Below are 19542 nucleotides of genomic sequence, written 5' to 3'. Positions count from 1 at the left end.
AGGTCTATAATAAAATAATTTAACACTTGTACATCATTTGTTTGATAGTATGAGTCTATGGTTGGGATCCAGTGGACCCTCTTAAAGGCCTACTTGTAAATAAAATATGATTGACTTCATAATTATCTAAGTTTAACATTGAAAAGATACTTTTATTTTCATCACATACCAGAAACGATTGGAGTGTTTTTTTAACAAAAATTCTGATTTTTATCTTGGCCATATTCCAGCTCCAAAAAAGCACTTAGAGAGAGCTGTGAGTGCTGAGCAACTAAGAATTTCTAGCACAGCAGAGCAGAGTATTTATTTGTTGTGTTAGGGGCCAACAAATCTGTGACTTGTGACTGAGAAAAGACACAACCCACCAATTAGACACTCCCCACTGGACTATCAGGAAACCCTGGAGATGAAAAGATAAGCATAGGTGAAATATTGGGCTCATAGCATGAGAAAACAAAACAGAAACCAAATAATGCCTAGGTGAAATACAAGTTTCATTGTAATGAGATCCACTGTGCCTCGATAGCCTAATACAGTTTTCATTTTAAAAAGAACTTTGCAAATAAGAAATTGGTGTTGTAAGTTTGCATTATGAGAGTATTAACTCCTTTGTCAAGGTAAACCCAGCTTGGAGCTGAATTAAATGTCTACGGTAAAAATATACGCCAGTGCTCTTGAAGTTGTATAATCACACAGACACATGCCAGATGGAATATATGTTAACAAGCAAAATGCTAAGATATTTTCTGTATCCTGTTTTAAGAAGCTTATATGGATAGTATGGAGCCCAGTAAGCTTAGATAGATGCACGTTCTAATTCATTTCAGTAGGGATAAATCAGAGCCCTGGTACATGCAAGTAAAATGTTGCTGCTGTTATTATTGTTGTTAAAATTGGATTTTCCCACCTGCAGCCCTGTCCTTAAATGTACTTTTATTCAAAATGTATATTATAATACAATTACAAAAAGCTGTTATATATACCCTTGCCTTGGTTTTGTCTTTGGGGCCACAAGAGCAAATATTCTGTCTCTCAAAAAATGGTTAACACAGTGGTTATAGAAGCATCCATTGTTGCTTAAACTGGTTCCATAATTTGGATAGAATGTATTGGGCAATTCTAAAATACCAAATAAGGCCCAGAGACCTTGTGTTTGATAGTCCTTAATTAAATCCAGATTTTGTTGTCTGAAACAACTGTACAAACTAAGGAAACATTCCAAATTTATTTTGCAGAATTTAGATTTATTTGTAATTGGACATTAGAACTATGAAGAGTTAACTCTCTGTATTAAAACAACAGGTTCTTATGGTGTCTGAAAGACTTTTTTTTTATGGCATAAGGTTTTGTGGATTTAGATTTCACAGAACTCTGAGTCTGAGGCTACTCTTTGATAGAGCTTCAGGAGCAGTCTTCGATGACAGTTCATGTTTTTGACCAGCATCTGATTATTTACATGTAATTTGTGGCTTGCCTTGCTAATTTTCTGACCATTGTTCACATAAGATTTCAGAAAATGAGTTAGTTCAAGTAAACTTAAGGGGCTCTCAGCGTTCTAAAAATAAAATGATAAAACTATTATCTGTGTTGATTGTATGAGAAAAGTGAATTAGCATGAATGAAGTAACTGAATGGCATAATACTTCTGCAAGATTTTTTAAAGTTAACCTTTATGGACCTAAGGTATATATCCCACTACATAAATAATAGCACTTTATTTGATTTTCACAGCTGAAAGTAACTGTTAGTTGTTAGAGTAGTATGCTGCCATTGATTTGCCTAAAAAAGATACATCCCTGTCCTACTGTAGCATACCTACTCATTTTTGTTGTGTTTCTGCTACTCAGATTACTTTGGATGTACTGGCAGACATGGGACATGAAGAGTTGAAAGAAATTGGCATCAATGCTTATGGGCATCGTCATAAGTTAATAAAAGGCGTAGAAAGACTTCTAGGTGGGCAGCAAGGTGAGTCTGATAATGCATCCTGCATTGAAATCAGTCTGAGCTTTGTCTGTAAACAGTAAATCCCTCCTTTACATGTTATAGAAATCTTTCAGGAAGGTTGGGAAATGGATGATTTAGGCAACTTGTTGATTATTTATTTAAGTTCATTTTTCATAGCCTGGTGTATGTGAGAACCTCAGGGTATAGTACAGCAACAAAATACAAGACTTCTTTTATAACTACGAATGAAATGAGAGAGGTTTTTTTCTGCACATCCAAAGTCATTGCCCTAATCTCACACACAAAATCTAGCTAATACTCTTGCCCCAGTGTTGGTGCTTCACATGTCACCAGTTCTTCCCTACATGTCACCATCGTCCTTCCCAAATGCAGTTTTTGCTGTGCTCCCAATCGTAAAGAGCCACCATTCCAACCTGTTTCTGAGACCCTTTCTCTTCGAGAATCAGCATGTTATGTGCACTTGGCCATGGTCTTGTGCAGTGTCTGTGGACAGAGAATTGAGGGCCTTAGAGTTTAAATTGCTAGTAGAAACTGTATTGCAATTAAGAATTTTAGAAGTCTCAGCTGATTTGATCTACTCTTGAATGCTGCAGTTATTTAGTACTTCGATGCACATATGTGCACATATAGATCTTATTGTTTGTGTATGTTTTCTTTTTCAGGCACCAATCCTTATTTGGCTTTTCACTGTGTCACCCAGGGAACTATTCTTATAGATCTTGCTCCTGATGACAAAGAATATCAATCTGTAGAAGAAGAGGTGATTATATCTGTAAAGACATTTGGGACTGACTCATTCAGTGGTGTATTAGTCATGGCGTTGCCATCCCGTTAAGTTTTTCGAGAGGCGAGTCTCAGCTGGGTCCCTTCCCTTCGGCCTGACTTGGCCCTTCAGGGTGCCCAGGAAGTTCCTGCCACTGCCATCGGCTGTGCTCACTGGGCTGCAGAAGTTGCTGGCAGGTGGCAGGCCTCTAAGGCATAAAAGGAGGGGTGGGAAGGGGAGAGGCTTCTCCTGATAAAGGTCATCAGGGCAACCAAGGCAGATTCAGTCCCATAACCAGGCCTGAACCCAGACTGGAATGGGTCAAGATAATCTGTTTCAGCCAGGAGTACTTGTAATTGCTGTGCCACAACCCTCTCAATGACCTTCTCTAAAAGGGGGGTATTTGCGACCAGGCGGTAGTTGTCACAAACCAATGGGTCCAGGGTGGGCTTTTTCAGGAGCGGTCGGATCACCACCTCTTTCAGGACAACTGGAACCACTCCTTCCCACAATGATGTGTTGACCAAACCCTGGATCCACTCAGTCAAAAAACCCCTTGGCAAGCTTTAATAAATCAAGAAGGGCAAGGGTTAATGTTGTATCTCTGTTTTGAAAACTTGCATACTTATACTTCGTTGTGACTTAGGCCTATGTTGAATGTGTTCTGTTTCTCACTGTCTAGAGATAAAATGAGTCTCTTCCTAATTACTATGTCTATGTTTTAAAAACCCAGAACACTAAGGCTACTGTATAACTTCTTGTTTTGTTTTTAAAAAAAATGTTTTGAAACCGTTTGGATAAGGAAAATGACAGGCAGGGAAAAGGTTAAGCATCTCTCATCTGCCCCAAATCTACCCTGAAGGTGTTCTACCACCTTGTAATGCAGGGACAGCCAACATGATGCCTCCAGGTGTTGTTAGAGTACAGGTCCCGTCATCCCTGACTACTAGCTGTGCTGGCTGATGGACGTTGGAGTCCAACAACATCTGGAGGGCATCACGCTGGCTACCCCTGATGTAACATTTACTTTGCATCGGGCCAGAATGTTTAGGATGTTTGTATGCTAACCATATATGGTATGCATTTAAAATCTGGTGGGCTGTGCCAGCCTTGGGAGAAGTAAGTCTGCAGTGAAGCACTGCTCCCACTGAGAGATGGTAGCGTTTTTATTTCAGGAACTTTGCCACTAGGTGGTTAGATGTGAAGAAGAAAGAACTCCTTCATTGGTTAAAAACCACTGCTTGCTCTCAACAAGATGACAGGGGAACACATAGTGGGAAGCCTGATGGGCTTCACAGGGTTCACACCTCAGTGCAAGTGTCTGAGTTCTCATTCATCAAAGGTAAACAATACCGCTTCATCTGTTGTGCTGATCTGCTCAAGCCTCCTTACAGCCCCATGAGTTATTGAGCCTTGTTGAGAGCAGGTAGGAGGAGCTTGGGTTCAGTGAAGGAGTTCTATGAAATGAGAACAAAAGCAACTCAGAAAGATGGCTTCTTTCCACTTTATCCTGGGCATGGAGCAAGAGAATGAGAAAGTTCCTTCCATTTTGACCAACAGAGTATGTGCATTGTGATCTCTTCCTCATTCTCTTACTGGAAGAAAAGAAAATGCACAGATCCTTGTTTTTCCCTTTCCTGTTGCTGTCTCCTTCCTGAAATGGGTGGGAAGAAAAACCAGAAATGCGTATTCAGAACTTGTTCTCTTGGCTGAGGGAGATAAGCACTGCTTTTGTATTCCTTCCCCCTGAACCCAGTCACAGAATGGAAAAGGTGTTAGATGTAACTAGACCCACTGTACAGTTAGATATGAAGATGCATACGGTGTTTTTGAAATGTCACAATCTGGATGTCTTACTCTGTACCACTTGACTGTTTTACAGATGCAGAGTACTATCAGGGAACACAGAGATGGTGGTAATGCTGGGGGGATCTTCAACAGGTATAATGTGATCCGGGTATGTTTCACAGACTTTTGGAAACCTTGATATGAAACCACGGCCAGTTTTGCTAATAAACAAATCCCTGTCCAGCAAGAGAGAGAGAGGACACTTAGGTTCTCTAAATAAAATGGTCCCAGGAATGGATGGAATACTGGTGAGAATGCGTTGCATTTCATTACCTGGAAGTGCTTTTGACCATCTTCAATTTGAGCAGTGACTTTGAAGAGAAACCCTTACGTTATTTTTTGATATTGACTTTATAGGCTTTGAGGAGTTTAATTAAAGAAGGAAACGAAAAAGGAATATGAGTAGGTGGATTAGTTTAGTCATTTATTCACGAGGCTTGTATATTTCCAGCTCAGGATCTTCATAAGTAATCACACTCAGTGCTCCTTCTGACCTGTTTCAGTTGTGTCTTGTAGCCCTTCAAGGTTGAGAGAAGCAAGCTCAATGGTGCTTATCCCCCAGATCAAAAAGAGTACTTAGTTGCCTCTGTCTCTATCAGCCTTAAAGAAAAGAGAAATGCAATTCCACTCCAGTAGCACCCCCTGGTTTCCATTTTAGAAAGAGCACCGTAGCAGCCTTTCAAGCCTGGCAAAAGATTGTTGCCATATGCCTCTTCTTCCAAGGTCCAAATGTATTTTGGTCCAAGTGATTTCATAATATGTAGTACTTAATCTGCTAATGTCCTGGCCAACGCCACAGGATTCAAACTGACTCACTATTTGTTTTTCTCTGTTATACTTAATGTAAAACCTCAGAGCATTTCATAGATCAGTGTGAAGATTATACAGGGCTCTGCATCTGCACAGCATAACTAGGCATGACTACTTAAATGAAGATGTTTCTATTTGCATGGGGGTGGTTTCTCTGGATGGGACTGTGCGTGCAAACAAGCACTCCCACAAACAGATTGAAAAGCTTGTGCTGTCTGCTCCTGCCAGGCATCAACCAGTGCATCCGTGGTGGTGGCAGCAGTGGCACTTCAGCCAGATCCTTTTAACACTGCCTCTGGTTGAGCTGCTTATTCCTTCTCCTCGGGAGGAGGCACGAGTGGTGGCTTGGCCAGCAAGGCAGGACTGAGAGGCGGAACGAGGGCTGCCTCATTCGGTTGTAACTGGAACTAAAGGGGTGGTGCTGTCATTGTCTAAACTGCTGAAGCCTCCTATTTCAGCCCTTCCTACTGCAGTCCACAGGGCCCCTCCCAAAGATCCCATTCCTCCTCCTCCTGATCACTCCACCAGGAGTCCTCCACAGGGCCCGTGACATGTATATTCTCCAGAGAGAGTTAAGCATTTCTCTTCTGGAGAAATCACGGACAGACATATGGCTTGTTAAATACGCTTACAGAAGTGGATAAGTATTTTACAGTGCTATAGTAATCTGTGGGTTGGATCCAGACTTACCCTTCTATGACCAGAATAGCTCCTTTCATTTGTGGACAGGACTCACGTCCAGCAGAGGCTTCCACTGGAGGAAGGATGAAGGGAGACAGCTTTTGCCAGTTTCCCCTGCCGCCCCTAGTGCCCCCTCCCATGCTGTTCTGGAGGATCCTCCAACTCCCCAGAGCAGCTTTTCATGGGGCTGCAGCGGGAAGGAAGAATCAGCGACAATTCCCTTCCCTCTCCTTCCTCCAGCAAAGTGTCTCACAAGGATAACCCACTTCTAAAACATCATTTGGGCTGTGCCTATTATATTTAGTAAAACCTTTTTTTTATTTTTCATAGACACAATTAAAAACTGGCACCACTTATATGGAAATATTTTCTCTGGAGTTTGCTGTTTTCTCTGTTTCAATTAGTGCTTGTCTTTCTATTGTTTTAAAGATTCAAAAGGTTGTTAATAAGAAACTGAGGGAGAGATTCTGTCATAGGCAGAAAGAAGTCTCAGAAGAAAACCATAACCATCACAATGAACGCATGTTGTTTCATGGTGAGTAGACTTACCTCAGAAGAATTTGCTGCGGGAATGTCCCAAGTTTTTAAAATTTATACAAATTGCATTTTTGTTCATTTCGGAATATATCCAGTGTTAGTCATACTCAGAGCAGACCCACTGAAATAAATGGATATGAATAACTTCCTTATACCTTGGTTGGATACAGCCCTTACTGCCATGCCACCAAGGATGCAAAGAGATAGGATGATGGTTTTGGATCAAAGTGGTGTGAAAGTTCTCTGTGCTATTCTTGGTGTCTGCACCTTCCCTCCCCCCCCCACACACACACACTGCAAACTCTCCAATCCACAGCCTGAAACACACACCCTTGAAATGTGGGGTGAGAGGTATAGGGAGCTGCAGTGGAAGTGAGCAGAAAAGCCCTGATGTGCAGGTGGCCTTCCACTCATACAGCTTTGGACCCAACCCTACATGTTTACAGTCTTTGGTATGGGCATAATTCCTGGCTCCCACCCAAACAAATTCTTACTATATTAGGAAAAAACAGGATGCCAAGAAAAATGGTGGGAGATGACCCATACCGCTGGAGCCATTAGGAAAGGATTTGTCCACAGATAAGAAAAGGAATGTGTTACAGTTTGCAGGAGAATGATTCTGCAGAGTTTAATAAATGTTGTTGCTCGGCAGTGACCACAGTATAAACAAATACCTTTGCAGATGTTGGAAAGGGTCAGGGGGGCCTATAGATGCTGGTAGTGTACAGAGGTTCCTTATATACCCCTGGCATGCTCTGTCAAAGAACGAGACTATTTGGGCATTACTAGTAACTACACAGTCTGAATGACTATCTTTCCATTGTGCCCCCATTGTGCTCCCCTGCCCCATAAGGAATTATTTCCATATAGACAAGCCCTAACTTTTTCCTACGCTGGTGGCTTGTCAAACACCTAATTAATACAAATGCATAATTCTTGACTGTAAGTGGTGGTGCTGCTTAACCCCACAGAATGGCTTACAAAGCTAGTCTGCTTTTTTGGGGGGGGGTATATTCAACAATATTTGGCATAGAGAGCTTGTCATTTATAAATCATGTATTTGAAAATGTGTTGAATCTCCAAAACTCTTATTACTTATGTATTGCTTCTAAATTTGCATGCGAACATAGAGGTGGGGAGGCAAAATTTCAATATCATATGCAAAAGCAGTGTTTTATGTTCTGTTCCAGGGTCCCCTTTTATTAATGCTATTATTCACAAAGGATTTGATGAAAGGCATGCATACATTGGAGGCATGTTTGGAGCTGGAATTTACTTTGCAGAAAACTCCTCTAAAAGTAACCAATATGTATATGGAATAGGTGGAGGCACAGGTTGCCCCCCCCACAAAGACAGATCCTGCTACGTCTGCCACAGGTGGGTTTCTGGTGAGCTATATGACCTCATAGGGCAAATGAAATGTCTCCTTTCTTTCTTTTAAGAGCAGATGGGACAAAAGGTACTGGTTGAGTGTCAAGCTGAAAATAGAAAGAAATGATTCATACTTGTCAGGTCTGTAACCTGGAGGAATGTAAATGCCAGGATGTTTCTGTTCCATCAGAATTGTGGAGTCATGCAACAGAGCCATCCACAAGCAGCTTCTAACTCTGTGCTGGCAATTTTTACTGACTAAACAGAGCTGCTGATGACAAGCTTTCAGCTTCACTTCCCTTTGGCTTTAGTCCAACACGCAAGTAGCCAAGGCTTAAGGAGCTAGTTATTGACAGAAACGCTTGTTTTTTCATCAGATCCATCCCTGAACCATGCATGCTTTCCCTGGCTAGCCATCTTACTTCTCTCTTTCTTAATTAGTTATCAATCCTGGCACAGGGGAAATCGAAACTTTTTTCACTGCAGTAAAAATTTAGCCATGATCTGTTGTTGGCTAGCCACTCTGAAGCCATAGTTTGTGGTTAGCTTGCCGATTGTAGCTTTTCCCACTCACTCCAGGGAAGGATCAAGGCAAGAGCCATCGGCCAGCATGTGACAGCACACTGCTTGTTCTGGATAAGCTGCAGCAAGCCAGAAAGTCTGCCTTATCATAATGTGCAAATGCAGCCAATAACTGACCTAAAAAAACCCCTTTGACTCCTCTACAAGCTTTAAGCATTCAAAATAGTTTATACAGAAATACCCCACTATACGGACCTTTACTTTACGGCCACTCAAGAGTAGGGACATACTTACAGTAGCACCATTCCCGTTTATGTACTTCGCTTCGCGAGAACGGACACAACCTTTGGTTGTGGCCTGTTATTTCGGTGGGGGGTGGAAAGAGACGCGACCGCGAATCAGCTGGGAGGCACAATCACAATCAGCTGGGAGGTGTGGCAGCGCCACAGCAGAGGCTTTAGCGCGGGGCTTTGAGGCTCCACGTGAAGGAGAGGTAGCACAGTGGCGGCGCAAGTGAAAAAAGGTAGTGCTTCTCTTTAAGTACATTTTCGGTTTACATACTCGCTCTGGACCCATTGCGTACATTAATGTGGAGTATTTCTGTAAAGGTTTCTGGGACCTGTTTATCCCACGCATTAAATCTTTTGCTGCAAGTAACATTACTTTGTTCTTCCCCCCCCCCCCTTTCTTTCAGACAAATGCTTTTCTGTCGGGTGACACTGGGGAAATCCTTTTTACAGTTTAGCACCATGAAAATGGCCCATGCTCCTCCTGGGCATCATTCTGTCATTGGCAGACCAAGCGTAAATGGACTTGCGTATGCTGAGTATGTTATCTACAGAGGAGAACAGGTAAGTGGCATAACAGAGCGGTTGCGCCAGCATGCATGTGGATGCTTAAAGACACGTGTGTTTTGCATGCTTCACAAAGCAAACACGATTGCTACATGTTTCCTGCCATAATTTTGTAGTGTGCTGTTGCCCCAGTTCCAATTCTCTTGCATGAGGAGTAAGCCTCAATACTGCCTAGTAACCCTAAACCCTCTTAAAAATGTCCAGTTATTTTTTAATACGTTCAACAAAAAATACGTTTTTTTTTGTCACCGGAACATTTGACTATGCTAAAACAAATATATTTTATCACACCCTAATATTCAGTGACATCTAAAAAACACAAGCTTCTACTAGTCCATTACTTCCCTTTATGGCTGAGGGTGGGGAACCTCTTTCAGCCTGAAGTCCAGATTCTAATGTGGCCGTCCTTTCGAGGGCCACATTCCAATGGTGGGCGGGGCCAAAGAGAAAGAAAGATTAGATTTTTTAAAATTCCCTCTGGTGTAATACATTAAAATAAAAGAAAAAAATGAATACTGTTCCCTCCAGTGGAATAGTTAAACTATGGAATTCATTCCCAGAGGAGGCAGTGACAGCCACCAACTTGGATGGCTTTAAAAAAGCATTAGATAAATTCATGGAAGATAAGGCTAGTGTAGTGGATGCATTAGAAACCTAACATCTAAAACCTGGCTTTATCCTATGCCCAATTCTCAATCCTGTGCCCTTTCTCTTTAGTAGCATTGTTTTCATATAGACCTTATTCACATATTTTCTCAAAGCGAAGAGATTAGGAACTGGCCTTGAGTTTGTGTGTGTTCCTCCTGCCTTTCCCCCTTTGCTATCCTGCTATCCACCAGGGGGCAGGGGGGGGAACAGACAACTGATAACAATATAGTGCAGCATGGGGAGAAGCCTGTTCCAGATGTCTGGAGGAGCGGTGGATACCATCTGAAGAGGGCCACATTGATTAAATATACTGGAAAAGGACAGAAGAATTGGTAGCATCATGGTTTTTCAGGGGGCGAGGAAGAGGAGGGAGGGAAGGAATGCCAAAGGGGGCTGGAATGTGATTTCTTTCTGATCCTTCGAAGTGAATAATACATAATATTCTTATGTGGCATGATTTCTTTTAATTTGGATTTATCTGCTTGTTCTTAGGCTTATCCTGAGTATCTGATTACATACCAAATTGTAAAACCAGATACTCCCTCACAGACAACAACGGCCACAGAGCAGAAGACCTAGTAAACACTAGTTTGGTGAAACAAATCACAAGACTTAAATAACTTATGGACTGGATGGATGACATTAGTTTCAAAGCATCAACGTTGTATGAAATTCTTGTCACTCTGGAACTAAGCTGTATGTGTTTTATAAAGTATTGCTCTATAAACAGATAGGAGTAAATGATACGTACTCAATTCCTACTATTCCTTTTGAGGAAATGTTTACAAAGGTTTGCCTTTTAACAACATATCTCAGGCTCACTTTCCCTGCAGTTGCCATGTGTGTAACGACATCATTGCTTCAACCTGGGTGCTTGGGAACATTATTTAACAAGCAGGGCTTTGTCAAGACCATATTTTTAAAAGTAAATTCTAATGCCACTGCTCTGTTTACGTGATGCATATAGCTTGTATTGAACCCATGCCACCTTCTCAGCGTTCAAAGTTGGTTGTCTTTTTAAAAAGTCCTTAGCTGACTATTTATTTTACTTTTTTTTTCTTGTATTACAAAAATGAGCCAGGCCCTTCTTGAGGATATTTTTGCACAAAGTCAAGTTGACTAAAATCAATTAACAATGCAATAGGAATTTCTCATCCAAGAAGGTGTTAGAGATCTAGTTCTTTGGTCTGGGATTCTTTTTGCACTTTTTATGAACTCTTTTGTGTTGCTAGAAGCAAATTTTAGGGTAGAAATTCATCCTTTGGCCCTGCTGAGTTCCTTTGTCTCTAAGAGGAGTTCATACTAGTATTCATGTAGCAACCTCATTTTTAAAAATGCCTCTGTCCTTGAAATGTATGCACACTTTGATAGGAGTGACATGAATGAATAAATCTGCCAGAGAAACCTGTGTTTAATGGCATGTTTGGTCATGACTTTCTCTTTGGGAAGAGATCAGGAATGGGCCTTGAGTTCAGATAGTCCCCTGTCTGCTCCTTCTGCCACCCTCCTTATCTCCCTCCCACAAGAAGTGAGCAAGTAAATGAAAGCCTCTGTGGTTGATTGACCTGGATGTCTTATTTAGTTCTCTCCATGATAATGAGCCAGAGGGGGAGGGAAAGCATAAGCCAGGAGACCACTCCCAATTTATCATTGGGTACAATCCCAAAGAGAAAATCTTTCCCATGCAGGGGCTCATAGAATGTGGAAGCTGCCCTTAAACTTACAACCAGAAGAATTTTTAAAATATTATATTGCATACAGTCTCAGTCATGTGCTGTATCAGCAACTGCCTACTGAACTGACATGCAAAATGGTTTTTAAACACCAATTGATCAAGGAGTGTATTTGCATTTATCTTATCCCAGAAAGTTATTTTCTGTCAATTAAATTTGTCCCTATAAATCTTGTTTGCATGTGAAGAAGCCTCTTTTCTATGAACATCTGTATAATATCAGAGGTCTAACAATAAAAAGTAGATTTTCCAAGAGAAACAACTTTTTTTTTTTACAAGCAATAGCTTTAGGGGGAAAAGTAAGAAGTTGAAAGTAGCAATAGAGATGTATAAATAGAATATATGGATATGTAACAAGGAAAGTTTGCAATGTAGAAATATCACCTTGTAAAATCTTTAATCTGAGGTCAGCAGCCAAAGAAGGTTAAATTGCTCAAATAACAGTTCTTCCATTAAAGGTATTTTATTCCTTTAGAATAACAACAGCAGACTGTTGCAATTATTTTGCAAAATATACTGGCATCTGCTTGGAAATAATGACAAAATCTTATCTGCTGACACAGCAAGCACAAAAACAAAATCCAAATAACTTTTTTGGAAAAATCATGTAGACGTTGACATTTGTCAAGCTCAGTACTTGATTCAGACCAGCTAAATGTCTTCTAATGTTGGAGAGACCAGGTGAAGCAAGCTTTGATAGCTGTGAACCTTTTCTTATTGCTTCTGCTGTTCATGGGCACTGAAGTGTGGTTGGGTTTGTTGGCTTAAGATGTAGAACTGGAGGCCAATAGTTTTTCCTTTAAATAAGAATGTGTCTTGGGGCTTCATTCACTGTTAGATGAACATTCATATTGGAATTTCTGCTTTTAAACATAGCTAGAAGGATGTGCAAACTGCATTGCAAGTTGAAAGCTATGTTCTGCCAGCTTCATGTAAATGTTAACTGGAACCCAGCTGTTCTTCATAGTTAAGTCAGATGGTTAACATGGATGTGGAAGTTGAGTGTTTCTCTCAGGAGAGAGAACTCTTGATTCTGTGGTTGTCTTTTTCCTCTAGTTTGCTAGTTGAACTAATGGATGTTTTAGATTTCATCTTGAGTCCTAACTCCCAGAATCTCAAACTGTGGCCCTGATCTTTTAAACTGCCTGTGTTTTGTAACTGATTTTTTGTGCAGAGTAAAAGGTGCTGTGCAAGGAATTCCATTTGCAGTGGCTTTTGTCTTGTAGTAGCGTAATTCTGTTAACTCTTTCCTGGTCAGACCTTGAAAAATATGCATGCAAGTTTGCCCAAGTTTTCAGAGATCCCAAAGCCTAACATGGGTAGCCTTAAAAGAAGAATGAAATGTAAATCTAGTGTTTACCGTCCTTCAGAGTAACACGATAGCCACCTCTCTTTGATAATAGGTGATGTTATTCAAAAGAAATCACACCCTTGGTTCCTAAACACTCTTATGCAGTGGAACCTTATAGCATGGTTCATTGTGCTGCAGATTCTTATATACCATGGGTATGACGATGTTCCCGAGTACAGTACTGTATACAGTACTACAGCTTTTGTTATAACACGGAACCCCTATAACAGGGGTGCTTGTCCCCAACCCCTGTGTTATAATAATTACTTCAATAGAACTCACTTGTTCAGGGGAGAAAACCTGGTAAAAATGTTGGGCGTAAGCACACCCCTTTCCCTACCTGTGAGCTCAAAGAAACAAGAGTTTTGTTGTTTTTAAATAAATAACAGTCTTTCCTTGGACATCTGGTGGGGAAAAAATCAATTTTTCCCCAGTGACAGATCAAATAGTTAAGATGATGCCATCAACATTGTAGTCCCAGTTCACTTGTTAGTTTTGCCCAGCCCTGGGAATGAGAGCTAATGGTGCATAAGAGCCAAGCCTGTTCACTGGGTAGAAAGATCTCCAAATTTAAAGTTAACAGACCTCAATCACAACCTTAGAAACACAATGTTGAACATTCGTTGTATTATCTGAGTGGGCCTGGTTTAGTGCTTATCATTTTTGAAAAACTACAATTGATAATACAGATATATTGGTCAGTTGTGCTATGTAACACCAAACCCATGTTTGCCCTTAATTAAGCATACACTTTTGACAGGGAGCCATAGTAAATTCCAGATCCCTGGTAAGTGTATTTATATGATGCATGTCTTTGCAAACAAGACATGTGTCACATTGCAGTTTGTATGTTTAGGTATGTGCAGATGTAAATGGTGTGAAGAAGCCTATGGCTCACATACTTTGGACTCAAATGGGGTTGAAAATGTGTTGTTTTTGGACGCCCAAATTGCACAATTTCTGTGTTTGGTATGTTGTTGCTGCGCCAACAAGACTAATTTGTTTGCCAAGATGTAGATTTGCAAGCAGCAAAATATATGTAGGATTTGCTTTTTATTAAATGTCACCTTGATTACTCAGTAGAAAGGAGATGTATTTATAAATTTGCATTATAAATTTGGGTCCATCTATCTGCCAGGATACTCAGTTAAGGTCTGTTGTTAATCTGTTTAATTTAGTAGTATATTTGGCATTCTTCCTTTTAATATTTTATTCAATTATTACTGGAAATCAAAAACTCATATTTGTGTGGCTGATGGATATCTACAACAGACAGGAGCAAGATAACAATCTAGTGGTTGGAGTTTATTACAAATGCAGTATAAAAACATAAAATTAAGCAGATATGGTACCTTTTGAACTCTTAAGGGTTAGTTCACATTTAAGTCGTCCCCTCAGCATGGGCAGAGACCACTCCAGTCTCCATCACATGGAAGTCTTATATTTGAACTTGAGGGCAATATTTATGGTTGTTGCAATTTATGTTACATATTGTGTCACAAAGCTGCTGTGAGTGCTGTCAGCAGACTTCCCTTGCCTGCTCCCAAGACGCTTGTGTGTGGGCTGCTTTGTAAGTGTGAACAGAGCCAATTAAATTGTTGGTTGATGGCTGTCACATTTTGTACCGCTTTCGCTTGCAGCTCCTCTCCTCTTGAAGTTGGTTATCAAACCTTACAATGGCCATATGAATATGGGCTCTGGTGTTTCCATACCCTTCATCTGATTTTCCAACAGTCAAAGTATTTCCCTTTCCCCAATTCTGTGTCCATCTAAACAGGATTAAAAATCTTGCATGCAAGAGGAACGTATCTGTAGTTATTGCTGCAACATCCAGTCTCAGTGCCATAAGCCTTTAGCTGTTCTCAACGGAACTATTTGGTTTTCTCACATGTGTAGAAATGGCTCCCCAGGATTGCAACTAATAGGTGCAAGGTTGAATGTATTCTGCAATTCTTAAGCAGCATGGGAAAAGTGCAGAAGTTGGCCATTGGACTCTGCTTCCTGCTATTCTTTTTCACTAAAACACCATTTCCTGGTCCTTATAGCATGTGGGCAATGACCCCTGCTGAAATCTTAAATACAAAGTTTTGAATAAAACTTCCATGGGTTGAGGATGGGGCTTCAATACCCTTCATAGCTCTTACTACAAAACTAGAATAAATTATGCAAAATTATAGAATAAAAGTGTTGATTGATGATGGGAAATAAAATCATGCATATTTGCTTAATGCATAATTTAGACAAGTTTCAGCAATTGGGTGCAGAATTTTCATTTTTTTCAGAGTAGAATTGCATTCAAGTTTCCATTGTGCCTGCTTAAGTGTTTGGTGGAGTACTGTCGCAGAGGACAGTAGTATTTTCCTCATCCTGTCTTCATGGTCCTTATGGTTTGTGGCTAGGAAGTGGAGAAAAATGACTAATCATGCATCTAAACTGAAATGTGTCTGTGGCAGTGAATACTCATTTGACCGTTTGTAGCTTGTTCATCAATCTCAAGGTTAGTTTTATGGATTTGCTGGTTCAGTTAAAGTTATACTGGTAAAAGGTTTAAGGCTGCCTGTTACAATGGAACCTGTTTTTTATTTGCAATATCTGCAAAACGTCTAGCAGGTTTTTAGAATTGGCAACTGTTTGCAGTAGCAATCAACCTGTGTATACAACCCTAACCATTTTTGACACCTAGTTATTTCCGTAGGCACTACCAACTACTAGCTTTGCATTTTTTAAAAAAATCTTATATAACTTGCTTGCATAGCTAGCTTTGTGTTCTTGATACCTGTTGGCCATAGAAGGACATATGAAATCCCAATATGGCCTTTCATTGTCTGTGACCTGGAACTGGGATGTTTATTTCCTTCCTCTGCTAAAAGAGGGTGTTATAAGTCTCCTAACCAATGTGATGGGATTTTACATAAAGCCAATGTAATAACTTAGATCTTATTGTGCTTTAACTTAACGTCTGACCTGTAAGTACTTGTGACAGATTTAAGATTCAATAAACACTCTTTTTTAACACTTCTTCTGCAGTTTCTATCATCTTTGAGGTATCAAAAGTTGTATGACTAACTTCCTTCAGTTGCTCAATCCTTTGCTTAGCCAAAATGGGTATTGCCCAGAGCATGTGTATATTGCTGTTCTTGCCACAAAAATAAGGGGAAATTGCAAAGCATGGTACTGAATGCAGAATTCCACTCCCATTTTTTTAGAAGTTTCTAATTCTTATGGCTGAGGAGAATGTGAGAGTAATACTTTCTGAAACCTCAGAAGACAGGGAGGGAGGGAGAGATGTAAGAAGCTAGGGAGTGGGTTTTAGGTCGCTCCTTACACCCTCCCCATGATAATTATTGCAAAATATTACAGGAAAAGAACCTTAACATTTTCTCATTTTATGGAAGTTGTGGGATTTTTAAAAAAATCTGGAACACACACAGTACCTGATTGGTGCTGTTTTTATGTTAAATCACTACGCCAACTTCAGCAAATGCATCAAAGCTTCATACTTCTTGCATTCAGTAAAGTGGCCAAGTTTCTAATCACACCAGATTGTTCAGATGTAAAAATAAAAAGGGATTGCAAGGAGCTGAAAAAGAATCTTTCTAAACTAGGGGTGTGGTGGATAGCTCACTAAAAATGAAACCCAGTGTACAGCAGCTATAAAAAGATAAATTCTATGGTGTGGATCATTAGGCAAGGAACTGAAAATAAAATTTACCAATATTGTAAAACAGTACAGCCTTTCACCTTCAAGGATCTTTGATCAATACGTGGTTTTCCCAACTCTCAAAATGACATTCTGCAACATGACATGGCTCCCTTGTCTGTCTTTCTACACTTTCAGAACACAAGCACAAAGGCCTTTTGTTTTATGGAAATTGTTTATAACTGTTACTGTGTAACCTAGGATTCCATGATAAGATGGGGAATAGCAACTTCCTTTTAAATAGTGCCATTTTTCCTCTCCAGAATTCTGCCAGAGGATGTTCAAAAGCAGTCTTGATTGTTCCAGAGTGTAAACTGGGCCTGAGTACCAGCCTATATACATTGAGTATTCACTAATAAGCAGGGAAATTGGGCAGCTATAGTGAATGCACCAGGGGATTTTGTACTGCCGTATAAATTTGTAAAAATGCAAACACAATTTGGGTTGATCTTTCACAGTCCAGTCTTTCACAGTCCCATAGTTCACTTCCCACTGTTTTATCTTGTGCAAACTGAGACACTCCTCATGTCCACTGGAAACTATTCTGCAGAATATTCAGTGCCATTATTCCACACTTGTTTTTGGAGTTTTTTAGTGTTGCAAAGTGTTGCTGTATTTTACATATTCACAGAAACAGAAGCAAAAGAAATTTTCTATAGGAAACTTCACTAAAATTGCAAATCAAATCAAACATATTTAAAGTGACTATCTGAACTATATCAACTGTTTAATAGGGGAGGGAAGAGCAAGAGGGAGGGATAGGAGGAAGGAGGAGGGAACGGCAGGTTTGGTCATTTGCATTCTTTTTGAGTTCAGTGGGATTGACTCCTGTGCATTCATGCTTAGGATAGGTGAAACTGACCTGGGGGAGGGGTGGGGAGGATGTTGGGTGGGTGTGCACTGGGCAGAAGGGAAGCCCCTTTCCAAAAATAAAACATTGTGAACAGTAGCATTCTTTTTCAGGGTTGCCCCAAGTTTTTATTCTACAGCAGGCACATGTAGCCTCCCACACCAGACCTTTATTTCACTTTAGACAGTCATGGCTTCCCCCAAAGAATCCTGGGAAGTGTAGTTTGTGAAGGGTGCTGAAAGGAGACTCCTATTCCCCTGAGAGCTCCACTGGCCAGAGTGGTTTAACAGTCAGCCGCTCTGATTGAAGCTCTGTGAGGGGGACACGCCATCTTCTAGGAACTGTCACTGTGGGTGTGACCCCCTGCTTAGGCAAGCCCAGCAGCTGCGAGTCTGGCTTTTAGAACACTGACAGTTGGTTCTTACTGAGCATGCCCAGCCTAATCATTGAGTTCAATGCTAAATTTCTTAAATTAAGAATCAGCCAGGTATTTTTTTCACTTTTAAACTGCAGAAGATGAAGGTCAGAGTATGGGGGAAGGTCAGCAATAGGATTACAGGTACTCTGTGAACATGGCTGAGTTTTAATTAATTTCAGCAGATTATGAGAACTCTGACAGAAAGAAGTCCAAAAGGGCTGTTTTTCCCCTCTTTTTAAACGCTCCATCCTCTGTTTTGCGTATCGCCCTGAAAATTTAGAGGATTGTTAAGCAAGCATTTCTGAGGTCAGGCCTATATATTTTGTAACATTTTGTTTTGAAATGACCTTATGGGAAGCATCAGAATGGCATGGGGAGTATTTTTAATTTAACTTTGCGGAATGCAAAAAATCCATGCTGGCTATAGTATACAGCCACTCTTGTGGCTGTATAACACCTTCAAGTGTACCTCCCCCCAATACTCTGCAACAGAGTTTCTACAGTAGGAACATAGGGATTTCTCAACAAAGCAACTGATTCGGAAAGAGGTCCTTGAGCGCAGGAAGTGTTTTAAAAATAGCTGAAATGTAGATATTTATTAACAAGGGAAACTTCCTTCTTTTTCTTATTATTCCAAAGCCATACCCACAGAGGACCAAAAAGCATCTAAGTTTATATGAATGGAGAGCATTGCAGAAAATTTTATTTCAAATTATCAGTCAGGCAATAAATTACACGCTGGTAATTTTTAAAAAATACATGCACTTTAGAATCCTATATAAAAAATATACGGAGGTGGGAGCTTGGGCTATATTGCCTTCATGGGATGAGTCTCAAAAGCTCATTCATAAAGGTGAGTGGGCTAAGCCATCTACCTTCAAGGAGGTCTCTTTGCTTTCTATCTTTGACCATGGAGAATATGACAAATTGGATAGCGCCTGTGCAAACATAAAAACTTGGAAGGCATGTGATAAGTCTTATTTAAAGTACTGAACTGAAAAGCAGTCAACAGCTGAGGCAGGCACATAAATCCAACTTCATTGTAAAGGGGTCCACATGTAGATAAACTGACATGAGATGAGGCTTAGGTCATAGAGCAGTTTTCTTTGTTGTGTAAGCACGCATGCACAGGAGTGTGCCTAAGGGTATGTAAATCAGCTGTTGCACTTAGGCTGAAGCATTAGTGGTGAAGTGATGATGTCAGGAACTGAGGGAACTCAAGCAGGTTGCTAAACTGCACTGAAAATAAAAATCTAAGCACAATACTTAAAAGTGGTGTCTAGCCCTACAAATAGGCTGTATAAAAACCCCACTTTAAGCAACAGATTGGGAGTACATGGTGTAGTTTCAAGGGCATTTGCACTTTCATGACATCTAGGAATGAACAGAAAGTGTGCACCATGATAGCTACTACACACTCATCCATTCCTTTCTGAGATACGACAAGGCAGCCTGCTACCACCTCCTCCTCTGACTAGACAGGGCAACC

General features: G+C 40.5%; 1 protein-coding gene across 1 annotated transcript in view; it reads left to right on the top strand.

Moving 5' to 3' along the window:
• The window catches only part of TNKS (tankyrase), a 159671-nt gene extending 143568 nt beyond the window's left edge, over positions 1-16103 (top strand). Inside the window, exons 25-31 of the mRNA XM_061635335.1 lie at positions 1848-1968; positions 2631-2728; positions 4614-4688; positions 6500-6605; positions 7798-7984; positions 9195-9351; positions 10495-16103. Of these exons, the coding sequence (XP_061491319.1) occupies positions 1848-1968; positions 2631-2728; positions 4614-4688; positions 6500-6605; positions 7798-7984; positions 9195-9351; positions 10495-10581 (831 nt within the window). The 3' untranslated portion in view covers positions 10582-16103. The remainder of the gene's footprint in view (positions 1-1847; positions 1969-2630; positions 2729-4613; positions 4689-6499; positions 6606-7797; positions 7985-9194; positions 9352-10494) is intronic.
• Positions 16104-19542: the final 3439 nt, after the last annotated feature.

The sequence above is a fragment of the Rhineura floridana genome, chromosome 1 (assembly GCF_030035675.1).
Source record: "Rhineura floridana isolate rRhiFlo1 chromosome 1, rRhiFlo1.hap2, whole genome shotgun sequence".
NCBI lineage: Eukaryota > Metazoa > Chordata > Lepidosauria > Squamata > Rhineuridae > Rhineura > Rhineura floridana.
This window is presented reverse-complemented; position numbering and strand designations above follow the sequence as displayed.